The 12750-nt window shown below is 40.6% G+C and overlaps 2 protein-coding genes across 10 annotated transcripts in view; one reads left to right on the forward strand and one right to left on the reverse strand.

The window, feature by feature from the left end:
• Positions 1-12750, forward strand: part of Med12l (mediator complex subunit 12L) — a 341599-nt gene that overhangs the window by 201889 nt on the left and 126960 nt on the right. The gene's annotated exons all lie outside the window — the stretch shown is intronic.
• Positions 2662-5669, reverse strand: Gpr87 (G protein-coupled receptor 87). The gene has a single exon (XM_052732035.1). The coding sequence runs from the start codon at positions 4681-4683 to the stop codon at positions 3619-3621; it is 1065 nt and encodes a 354-aa protein (XP_052587995.1). The 5' UTR covers positions 4684-5669; the 3' UTR covers positions 2662-3618.

The raw sequence follows: 12750 nt of genomic DNA on the forward strand, positions 1-12750 counted from the left end.
TTTAGAAATCATTAGGGATACATAGGGATTGCTTTACATTGTGCTGAACTCAGTGTGCTTTGTGTAGCACCTGCCAGGTAAGTGTTGATTGACTTGTTAGTTGGCTTTTTATGGAGTTTAAGTGTGTGTGTGTGTGTGTGTGTGTGTGTGTGTGTGTGTGTGTAGTATGTTTAGAAAATTGAAATGATCATCTGATTCTTATATTTCACAATTGTGATTGTATGATTTATTGGCTTAAACTGCATAAGCACTTATATACATGCAAATTCATTCTGTCTCTCTCTCTTTCTCTCTCTCTCTCTCTCTCTCTCTCTCTCTCTCTCTCTCACACACACACACACACACACACACACACACACATTTTGTTTTGAGTATTTAATCTAAATTAATGTGTTTTCTTAGGTACTGTGTCCTTGAAATTTAGTCTGAGAAAGAAATACCACAGTGTTTATAATGAGAATTAAGAATTTATGAATTGCTTGAATCAATAGTAAGTCAGTAAGTAAGGTCAGTTTCTTTGAATATCAGGGTATTTTGAAGAAGATTAAAATTTCATTTTGAACCTCTACATGTGAAAAGGAGTGAATATGGTATTTATTCTAAAATTTCACCTACATATTTGGCAGGCATCCCTAATCCAGAATCAGAAGTCTGGAATGCTGTGAAGTCTGATGTGAAGACACAAGTGCCGCCGTGGGATGGGCTACAGTTAGGGCAGAGGCATGGTACACAGATCACAACCCCAGAGAATCTCCGGGATGCATGGGAGGGTGGACATGAAACCTAATGAATTTGTGCTTACACTTCAGAAAATCCTGAAGATATTCTGTCAGCTCTAGACAAAGATTCCTATACCCAACACCTGAAATCTGAAGCCTCTCTGCCCCCAGTGATTTCAAATGAAGGTTTCTCAATCCATGTAACTCAAAAGCCCTAATTAATACTCTATTTCCTAGTTGAGGTCACTTTAGAGCGCCATTTTTAAAAGCCATCAAGTAGGATCCACGTTTTCTGCACTTTGAAGAGAACATCGTATACTGCTCTCTAGCGCTAGCCCTGTAATTTGTATTACTCCTGCTGCTTTTACTGTTCCATAAATTGTTAAATCGTAGTCCTAGATAAGTCATTTTTGGGTACTGATTTAAAATTTGAACTGCCATTTAGATATGTTTTATTATATGACTTCTTTAATTGAGGATAATCCTGCTTATTTTTTTTTTCTAAGTCAATGTTTGGAGGTATGCCATTGATTTAACAATACCATTTCAGAGAAATACGGCCAACCTCACATTATATATGTTCAATAACCCTAAGGGTACCCAATTCAGAGATAGCAAATGAGGTTTAACATATTTTAAAGACTTAGAATTGAGGCTGGAATCACAAATGAGCTGGAGTCTGGGCTGGAGAACCCGGTAGACGGCAGTGTTCCATAGAGCCCATGGATGCAGTTAAAGAAGTCATGTCCGCTCTTTGGCTTCCGGAGGGCCTGTGCATTTGACAGTGTCCACTAGGGCTGGCGCTTGTCATGTTGTGACTGAATTCTCGGACTGGGTGCTGTGGTGTGCTGGAGAGAAATAGAGGGAGAGAGGATAGGCCAGATTGGACTCAAGGACTTTTCCTGCTGCTGTGTCTTAGGGTAGATGTACCTCACCCTGGTCATTCTGGGGAAAGCAGCTGGAAGCCTTAATCTTCCATCTGCTCTCATTAACTGATCTAAACCATAGCAGTATGAACCTACTTAGTGTCACACAGTTGGTGCTGGAGGTAACTATGCCAGTGACCAAACTAGGTATATAAAGTAAATCTACTTGAATGGCCATTTCATTTAGGGGGCTGAAATCTTGAGAGATTAATATTTTGATAAAAGTGGTCAGATCTTGTAACTCCTTTCATACAACCTCTTCTCTTAAAATTGTCATGCTTCCTCAGTAGTTTGGAGTCTTTACACTGTTTCTCTGACTAATGATGGCAGTCATTCTTGAACTCTCCATTTTGCTCAATTCTCAGAATTTTGCAGTTTGCTAGAATGTAAGGGAAATACAGTAGTCAGTTATATGTGTGTGTTTTATCTGTTAACTGCAGTGCTCCCTTTTAATATTTTTGTGTATATGATGTATGTATATATGTGTGCACATGTGCTAATGTGGATGCAGGCATGTATGTGGCATATACATGTGGGGGTCAGAGGGCAATCTTCAGTGTTTGCTCTTGTTCACTGCTGCATATGTCCAATTAGCTGGGCTATAAGAGTTTGGGGATTCTCCTGTCTTTGTCTCCCATGGTGCTGTAGGAGAACAGGGATCACAGGGGCATGCTACCATGCCCAACTTCGTCTGGATCTACTCAGGTTCCTTTCCCCACTGAACCATCTTCCTGGTCATACAATGTCTTATAATCAGCAAGCATAATCCACTCAGCCCGCTAAGTAAGGTTTTCTCCAGCGTCTAGTGCAGTGTCAGAAAAAGAACAGGGCCTGGAGACCTGACTCAGCACATAAAGGCAAGTGTTTCCAAGCCTGAGGACCTGAGTTAAATCCTGGAGCTCACACAGTGGGAGGAGAGAACAAACTCTAGCAAAGTGGCCTCTGACCGCCACACGAATGCTGTAGCATGCACATATCCCCCCCCCCCCCCCACAAACAAATGTAATAAAAAATTTTAACTATAAAAAACAGATGTGACCCTCTGAAGGACTAATACAGCTTTGAGAAACAAGGTCTTTCAAAAGTATATTACTGGAGGAGAGAAAATAGCCCGACATTTAAAGGACTACCATTGGACTCTTCGACATAACTTAGTGAACTACATCTTTCAGTTGCATAGTTAAACTATTGATACTCCTATTGGGCATACATTATAGGGAAGACTATTTTATTAATACACTTTTTATTGAAATAGAAGTGATTAAATGACTGTTTGATAAACAATATACTTGTTAGCTAAGTCTCCATAGCTTATCTACCCTTATCACATGAGCACTTAAATATATCATAAGGATGAAATGATGGCAAATATGAATTCAGTGTTTAGCAGAAATATTTATAATATCCAGTCACATTTCTTTCTCTAAAATAGCTTATTTAAAATGACTTAGTTGATGGTGACATTATCAGTGTATACTGTGAAAATGTGAGTTTCTTTTTCTACTGTGCTCTCACTGCCCTACAACACATGCTTATCGTGTGCTTAAGACGTTGATAAGCACAGTGAGGAGAAACTGGCCAAAGGGTACTAGGTAGGTAGAATTCACAGGCTCTTACTCAATTCTTTCTCAGTTACTGGACCTTAAGAATTCTCTGTACTGTGAGTTCTCTACAGAAGTGACTTCATAGCAGCAGTGAGTGTATCCAGGTGACAGGTGCAGCCATTCACATGGCTGGGCCCTGGTCTGCTCATCAATTTGCTCCTTGAGCTCTTCCATCTCCAATTCATCCCGCATTTTTTTCCATTAATGTTTTTCTTTGTTCCAAATTAGGCCTCAATATCTTGCCATTTTTATGCTTAGAAAAAGAATCTGTGGGTTTGATGGGCTTCAGCCAGGGTAATAAAAAGAAACATTTATTCACACTTTTTACATATTGATTCCAATAAGAGAAGGCCACCTAGCCTCTGGTCCCTACACATCAGTGTAGTCATAATAAATGCGCACTTCTGATCTCCGCACACTCTGCAGTGATCGGATGCTCTCACTCCTTGTTCTTATGTTTGATTTCTTGAATAACCTCCTGGAAAATGACCTACACATGAAAAAGTAAATTATTGGGTCCAGGCACACATTGCATGCAGACAAGAAAAGTGTCATTTCTTTGCAATAATAGAGAATCTTGTGTGCCGATTCGTCTAACAGCCTGTCCAAGTGACTAAAGGTAAAGGGGATTCTGCACAAGTGATACGGGAGGAAACAGGTAAAAAACACAGCCACGACCACTCGGATGCTCTGGTTATGCTTTCGCTTTCGGCTCGACTGACTTATGAATTGCCTGCTGGATTTGTGGATGTACCTGGATATTGCTATGTAGCATCCAATCAGAATCACCAGCACTGCCACAAACAAACAGCTGTCAACATAGGTGACAGCCATATGCCACTTGGCTCCCAGAGGACTTTTGAGTTTCATGCAGTCATGAATATTTTCCTTAGTTGGTTGACCATTCGTTAGGATGATGTTTGGCAAGGACAGAACAGCCATGATCACCCAAACGCAAATTGATAAAACTTTGGTGAAGGTTATGCTGTACATGCGGGAGTCACCAAAAGGCTTTACCACCTTCAGATAGCGATCGACACTGATCAGTCCAAGGAACACGATGGACGTATACATGTTTGCATAGAACAAAACTGAGGTGTATCTGCAGAGGATAAACTCGAAGTACCAAGGTCCAAACCCTGCATCACGGACTATGCGGAATGGGAATGTCAGTGTCATTATGAGGTCAGCCACCACTATGTTTTTGAGATAAAATATGAAGCTGGTTTTATTCCTAATGTGGAAGAAGATCCACACAGCCAGACCATTCAGCAGGATGCTTGCCACAAATATAACCAGGTAGAGCACGGGCAGGATGATGGTGTCAAATTCGTTGTGAAGGGTGGAATTCTTCCCATGTCCCACGCTTGTGCTGTTTGCCGAGTGGCTGGCTTGGCTGTACGGCTCATTACCTGCAGAAGTGGAAACATTCATGTCAGTACAGCTGTCTTCCTCGGGACTGAGCTGATGTCCTGAACGAGCACTGTCTCAAAGATTATAAAGATTGTTCACGTGTGTATCTGTGTCTCTGTAAGCATATACTGCATGCACGGCAGTATTTTCAGAGGCCAGAAAAGGGTCTCTGATCCTCTGGACCTGAGGCAACTGTGAGCTCTTGACTTGGAGTTCACTTGTGAACTGAGTCCCCTGGAAAAGCCCACAGCCCTCTTAACTGCCAAGCCATCTTTCCAGTCCCTGTCCCCACTATGTAAAGAAGTACCTGGTTAATGTTTTCAGTGAGTAGTAATTGGTGGCTTCCCCTTCCCTACATTTCAAGATCTTTGCTTCTCTGTGGCAACCTATTGAAAATGAATATACTGTATCTATATAAAACCCTGAGGTTTAGTTCAACATTGGATATTGTTACACATAGAAGCAGCAATACCTGAGGCAGGAAATTGAGGTTTCCTTTACCAAAACAGTAAGACAGCATGGAAATGATACTAGTGTGTCCTTGGACACAGTCCATCCCTTTGCCACTACCTGAGTTTTAAGCTCTGTGGTCACCCCAAATCACAAAGTGAACTAGTAAAGCGCTCAAAACTCTTTACCTTTGTTTCCTGAGGATTATGTAGGGAATATCGTTGGAAATAGAAGTGTGGTGGTTTTTGTTTGTTTGTTTGCTTGTTTTGTTAGAAAACGAAAATCAGCTTTCTTCTAAGGTGACAAAGTCTTAAGCAGAACTCAATCTAACTTGTGGATTCTTTTAGATCCATTCTCACTTTACTAGAACGTAAGTAGTGAGTAGGTATAGCATTCATGTAGGCAATCTGGTTTGGGATTATAATCAACTACAGATACTATAGACTGTCTAGTGAATTTTTCAGTAAAGTGTTTGTGTAGTTGTGAAGACATATAAGTCTCTGTAATCCAGTAAAAAACAAACCAATTTTATGTTTCTGTTAGTGTACAAATTTATCACCAAGGAATATATCATATAAAAATATGTGCAGGGCCGGGCGGTGGTGGCGCACGCCTTTAATCCCAGCACTCGGGAGGCAGAGCCAGGTGGATCTCTGTGAGTTCGAGGCCAGCCTGGGCTACCAAGCGAGTCCCAGGAAAGGCGCAAAGCTACACAGAGAAACCCTGTCTCGAAAAACGAAAAAAAAAAAAAAAAATAAAAATAAAAATATGTGCAGTCTGCTATTTTTGTTGTTATATACAAGGCTAGATTATACCTGCTCTGCTTATTATGCATTTGCAAAGATCTCTGCTTATTTTTTGACCTCTTGGTGCATATGATTAAAGATACCATAACACCACTCTGTTATTGTATTGATGAGATGGCACGTAGGCATTTGGCTTTTGCGTCAGTCTCCCATGAGAACTGTGGGAAGCATAGTGGATATGTGAGGGATGTGAAGCTCCAGTCTGTGCTGTGGACCATTCCCGCTCTTACTGATGTCACGCTGGTTTCCCAGGACTGCTCCAGCTGGGAGGTAAGCTGTGTGGTGAAGTGTTTTCCAAAGTAGTCTCTGAGGTTGACTGACCGGAGGTCTGTTGAGCAGTCTCTGCCCTGACAGCCTCCTGACTTGTGCTCTCGTGATTCTCCTCCTGCCGCCTTCTCTGCACGGGCAATTGATGCTCTGGAAGCTTCCTGCCTCTCCAGTTTCTCTTGGAGCCGTTTCCTCAGTAACTCTTCAGCAGTTTGACCAAGCATATTTTGTCATCTGTGTTTTTAGACAGCATAGACTATCATAGCCTACAAAGCCATGTTGCAGATGTAAGGATATAAGCAAGGCCATTTCTGATTTTTCAATCCCCACCAGTTAATAATAACTTATCCTACTGATGTCTTGAGATGATTTGGTTTAGGGAACAGCATGAATGTAGCTCTTATTTGCCTACACAGCTGTTTATTATATGTTGTTTTCTTCCTTTGAAGAACTGAAACAGGAAAGGCAGTTCTGATGATTATAATCCAAAAACAGGTTCCTAAATTACCGCCTGGAATCTAAGTGTGGGTTCCTTTACAGGAGCTCTCTCCCCTTTCTGACATTTTCTTTCCCTTTCATTCCTTGCTATGTTTTTAGAAACTGGTTTTCCTGGCCTAAATATCCTTGTACAGGTTAGTAATTTATACCTAGGCTAGCCTGTTAGGAGACTGACGGTATTATTAAGCTTTACAAGTTAAAAATGCTTGATTCAGCTGTCATCTCTCTTCCTGCTTCCGGTTTGAAATGTTGCCTTGATCATTTCCCTGAAGCCTGGATTGATTTAATAAAGTTGTGTAGTCCTGGCTGTTTCTTTACCAGAAGATCCCAGTCAGCGTTCGAAGCCATTAAAAGTGTAAGAAGTGCAGCTTTACTGAGGCCTAGAGAGCTACTTGAATTCATTTACCTAATTAAGCTGTTACCTATCACTTTCATCTTACTGGGGATAGCACTCTGGGAAATATAGGAAGCCAAGTAGGTTTTAATCAGGGTAAAAGTGCTCCACTGAGTGGCAAAGCTTAAAAAGGAGAAGCTATGTTATCTCTTGAAGTGATGGCTGTGTGTTGTAGCAGTCACATAGGTATTGATTTTCAAAGCCATTGTGAATGTTAGTAGAATTCAGTAGCTTTAATCCCCCAAGTGTGGGGTATTTCAGCTGTTAGTATTGGCTTCCTCGAGCTGTGTATACCCATTGTGGCCTAGAAGAACATATCCTTCTATCCCAGTGTTCCTGGTAGCAGCATGTCTTCCATATAATATTATTATTATAATATTCCAAGGCTTAATTATATAGACAAGCACTCTTATTAAATGATAATATACCTAGCAATTATAGTTAATATTAATAGTCTTCAATCAGAATATCAAAAGAAGTCTCTGTGCAAGTTATATCCTATTTAAAAAAAAATCTAACAAGATAAACAAATCAACCAACCAAAAAGCAAAGCAGAATCAAAAACAAAAACAAAGCCCTGAAGCATGAGTGACTTCACAGTGGTTCTTGGCCTGTTCTGTGGCTCCGAGACAGTCTGTATTGGCATTCTGATTGTGCTTTCTCACAATATTTGCCTTAGCTCGTGATCAGAATTAAGCTTTTGGAGTGTGGGCCTCCTCAGTTCTATGGGATATAGCTAGCCACAGCCCTGGTTATTACTTCATTCACAAATTCTAGATTTACAACACAGCTGAAACAAAGGAGTAGTTAAAACCTGTTCTGGGTTGTTTTTCAAAATAATTTTTTTTTTTTTTTTGGTTTTTCGAGACAGGGTTTCTCTGTGTAGCTTTGCGCCTTTCCTGGAACTCGCTTTGGAGACCAGGCTGGCCTCGAACTCACAGAGATCCGCCCGGCTCTGCCTCCCGAGTGCTGGGATTAAAGGCGTGCGCCACCACCGCCCGGCTCAAAATAATTTAATAGTAGACAACCATGGTACCCAAGGAGCAGGGTGAAAACCGCCTGCAGGATGCTCTGAAGTGCTCTAGAGCTCGATGTGGAATGTGTTGCCTGACTTGTTTGTCATTAAAGTAAGTCAGCATCATGTTCTTCCCTGTCAGCTGCTCACATCATGTCTTCTCTTTGGTCCTTCCAGTTTCCCTGGTGGGTGTGTATGGAGGTTCACATCTCCATTGTTCCTACTTAGGAACATTGGTCATTAAAAGGAAAAGGCTTTTTTCACTCTGTTGGTTTCATCATGTTATTCTTCCAGTAAAGAATGTGGCTGACTTAGGGACCTCCTTTAATGACTTACAGCTTTGTAATTCATTAAGAAAAATGAGAAGTTGCTTTTAAAATAGAAAGACTCTGTTCTTACATGTTCTTTGCATACTAGCATGGCATTCCCTGTTCATCATGGGGCTTGATATAGAATAGTGATTGAGAGGAAATTGTAAGAAGCCCTTGCCAGCCACTTCTCTGCCTTTTCACCCTAGATCCTTCTAGGTTAACTTTAAAAATGCAATGACAAGTAAAAAATATAATCCCATGAATTATTATTTCAGGTTTTTTTTGTGTGTGTGTGTACTAGAGGGACCTTGAGAGCATATGTATGTACATACCAGATATCATACTATATGTGACTTTTAAATAAAAATTTAGCACAATTAACAAATTCTCTGTTGCACTGTCTTTGGTCAAGTTTCTTGATGACCACATACCATGTTGGCCAGTTCAGATAGACTTTTCATCATTGCCATTTATGTATTTAATGTGTCCATTTACTCTTGGAAATCTCTTTTTTATGTAGTTTGAGTGGGAGCGATGAAATCAGAATCTTAGCACTTTTGCCTTGGGTGAATCTACTCCATTGTCCATTGGGGTGTGTCACTCTGACACAGAATATTAAAGTCTCAACATATGTCACTGCCCTACCTACCAGATGAAGTGAAATAATAAAGTGACATAAATTATAGGGTAGCAAACCATGGTACAGTGGCCCCATAGGATCATTTTCTAAATAGTTGTCTAGTATGTAGATGTTGCTTTTGGCCGCCTGGGGAGCCTGAGTAAAACTTGGTATAGACTATTAATTGAGGAAAGTAATATGTAGTTTATTTTGGGTTTAACAAATCTTTCTCAAATATTCTGTTAATCTTTGTCTTTTTAAAGATAGTGTTGAGATGAACGGAAGTTTTAAAGCAGTTACAGCAAGGTTAGTTTACCTTGGCGATATTATTCTACATGGCTGGAATGAGAAATGGTTTTCAGTTGCTTCTAAACTGCCACTTGGCTTACAAAAGTCATGTTAAATACAGTTCCTTTGCACTCTTTTCTTTGGCTTACTTGGTAATTTTGCAAGTGTCAGGTTGAGCCCCATTCTCTAGTTGTGATGCACTGTAAGCAGAGATGCATGTCAAGAAAGAGTTGGGGACAGTTAAGGCACGAATTCAGCAAAAGTTATTCCTGGTTTGATTTCTGGTGAGAAAATGAAAAAAGGAAGAGTTGGTAAGGACCTTACATATATAATGTTATTCTTTCAGTAAAAAACAGTAAACCAACAACAAAACATTGTTAGGCTCTGTGTTTAGAAAAAAAAATATTGTGGATTTGAATATCCTTGCCACAGAAGAGTAATCTGTATTTATGTCTTTTTTCAGTTTCTAGTGAAGTATGAGCATGTCTGTGTGGTGTTCCTCTGGATGCCACAGTGTGACTTTAGGAAAGGTAGTTAGCATCTCCACTTAGTTATTCTCATCTCTGAAATGATAATGTCAACTGCAGTTCCACAGGAATACAATAAGGATTGTGTAAAATAAGCTGTGAGGCACTTTTGTATATTCAGAAATCTCAGCTTATCTGTCTTCACTTTATTTGTATATCATATCCCTTAAACCTGATTGCATAATAAATGCATATATAATGAGACTAATATATAATTGCAGATGGTTATTTTAAAAAACTCCAACACTGATATGTATGGGTATTTTAAAATAAAAATTTTAAAAGATTTATTATTTTATGTCTGCATGTATGTCTATGTATCGTGTGTGCATTGCCCATGGAAGCTAGAAGAGGGTGTAGGATCTGAGCTACAGATGGTTATGAGCTGCCCCATAGGAACTGGAAATTGAACTTGGTCCTCGGGGAGAGCAGCCAGTATTCTTTATTGCTGAGCCATCTTCCCAGCCCACATATAGGTGTTTTATAGATGGTGATGCATTTAGCACTTTATGGTCTCTGGGGGTTCTAGTTTTACCTGTAAACTAACCAGCCCGTGACCTCTACTCTTTTTAGAACTGGACTGACAGCTTGGTCAAATCTCTGTCAAGACTCAAATTCACATGAATTTATAAATCTTCCCCATAAGTAGATTTCCATTAATGATTGAATATCATTTGAATATTTGCTTTGTTAAATCTCTGTTGTGCTTTGTGAAAACCATATTCCTTTCAATCTCAACATTAGGCTAGAAGAGAATTATTTAACTAGGTTTGAATGTTTGCTGTGTAATACATTTGTGTAAATTATTTTTCTGGCCTTCAGAGGCTTTATAAAATGATTAGCAGAAAGCATATGTTACACAGTATCACACATTTTGAAAACTCATTTCCTGACTCCTCCTTTTGCAAGCAGGTCTATCTTGAGTCCCTAACCTCCTCTTAGGTGTTGCCCAAATAGAGAAGGAATCTTGAGAACTGTTTTGAGAAGTATGCAGTTAAAGGAAAAGGGGCCTGGAAACAGTTTCCTGTAAGGGAAGTCACATTGTTTCTTATGAAATGAAATCATGTGGGACCTTCGCGTCCCCTCCCTGATGCTATTCCCATGCAGGAAGCTGCAGAGAGCCTCCAAGTCCTCATTCCCTCAGCACACGTGTGGCTGTCCCCGTGTGTTTGCTGAGCTAGCAGAAAGAGGACAGCAAGCAGGGACAAGTGAGTCTCAGCACACGCAGTGAGTGGAGTCCTCTTTCCTGTGTGCAGTGTTGTCTACAGTTAAGTGCTCAACGTGATAGAAGCAGATAGAAGAAAAAAATAATTTTCCCTTCAAGTGTAGGAGTCCCTTCCTTCCCATCTAAAACTAGCTCTTTAGGGAAAGTCAACAACTCCCTGCCCCTGTACCTCTTTTCCAATACCTCTAGTACCTGGGATGTAGAAGGCTTCAGAAGAAACTTTTTTTGGTTACTGGAATGTAAATGATTAGGGATTTTAAAATCTTGCTTCTTTGAGTGCTGGCCTTTTGTTCTTGTTAATGTAAGGCAAGGAGGCAAAACCTTACTTTTTATTGCCATATGGCTATTAAAATGAGAAACCATTTTAACACATGTATGGGACAGAAACCTCTTTAATTTTAGCTGTTTCTGTTCCCAGGTTATACAGTCTTCCTTTGCCTTAGGCACCATCAGAAGCAGTAAGAAGGATAGAGACAGTTGTCCAGTGGGTACAGAAATGGGAGTGGTCTAAATGGTTTAATTTCACAATTCTAATGGAATATTTGTATTCAGAATTCATGGAGAAGTTTTATAAGTTCCTCTTAAGAAGAATACCATCAAATTAAGAAAGGTCAAAATATTTGTCTAGCTAGACATTTCATCAGCGGTACTGGAACAAATGGCTAGTATCATGGTAGCTGCCCAAAGAAGGGAGGACATCAGAAGGCTGACCTTCTTTTGAGGAGCAGCCCTAGGGGCAGTGGAGTGTATACAGGGGTGCCAGAGGCTTTGGGACTATGGGAAGACAGTGATGTTATGTAGGTCAAGAAGAGCACTGAAGAAGGGAGGACATGTGACTGGACATGGCCCGTGGGAAAGTCAGATGACAAAGGAGAGCTTAGTGCCATTGGATGGAGTCATGTCCATCTGTGCTGGGATGTCTGGTAGGGGAGGACAGTGGAACAGATGCCTGATGACCCAGGGCTGAGTAACGCAGGTTTGGCAAAGGAGCAATTGCAGTTTTTTACTTCAACTGCAACTGTTACGGGAAGAAGAAAGAGAAGGCCAGAGGTGGAAATGGGTATAAAAGCAGTTTGTATCATTGAGCAGCTTTTATGAAGAGTTTGTTAAGCATACCATTTAATGCGTGTCATTGTGAAATTATATTTTCCCAGTACGGATAAAACAAAACAAACAAACAAACAAAAACCCAAACAACTTGTCCTGACTTCCAGCCATGGATGGTGATGCCATGATAAAATACAAAAAAACAAGGATTTGATTGAATTTCAGCTTTGTTGCTTTTCAGCTTCCTGACCCTCCATTCTCTCAAATGTAAAATGACATGTTCTATTCTGTTCTGGGAAGTAAAAACCAGGTACCACTTTAAATAGACGCCAGCGTAGTTGCGTATGGTAGGCTTCCTGTTGTACATCACGGACACAGAGTTTTACTTGAAGATGGACAGCAAGGCACAGGGTGGAGTGATTCCTTGCCCTCTGGTTTGAGCTGAGACTGCTGTATGGTTTGCAGCCCCAGCCACCTTTCAGGAATCAGCTGGCATTTTTCCCTTCCTTCACGCTGCCCCAGCCTCATCTGTGTGCTTCCACACTGCCCAGTCTGCAGCGCAGCTTCCTGCCTCCATGAGTGCTTGCTCTGGTGTGCCCTGCAGCCTCTGCACATCCCGGCACTCACATCTTGTTACAAAG

The sequence above is a fragment of the Peromyscus californicus genome, unplaced genomic scaffold, assembly GCF_007827085.1.
Source record: "Peromyscus californicus insignis strain IS unplaced genomic scaffold, ASM782708v3 Scaffold_9__1_contigs__length_137607984, whole genome shotgun sequence".
In the NCBI taxonomy this organism is placed as follows: Eukaryota; Metazoa; Chordata; class Mammalia; order Rodentia; family Cricetidae; genus Peromyscus; species Peromyscus californicus.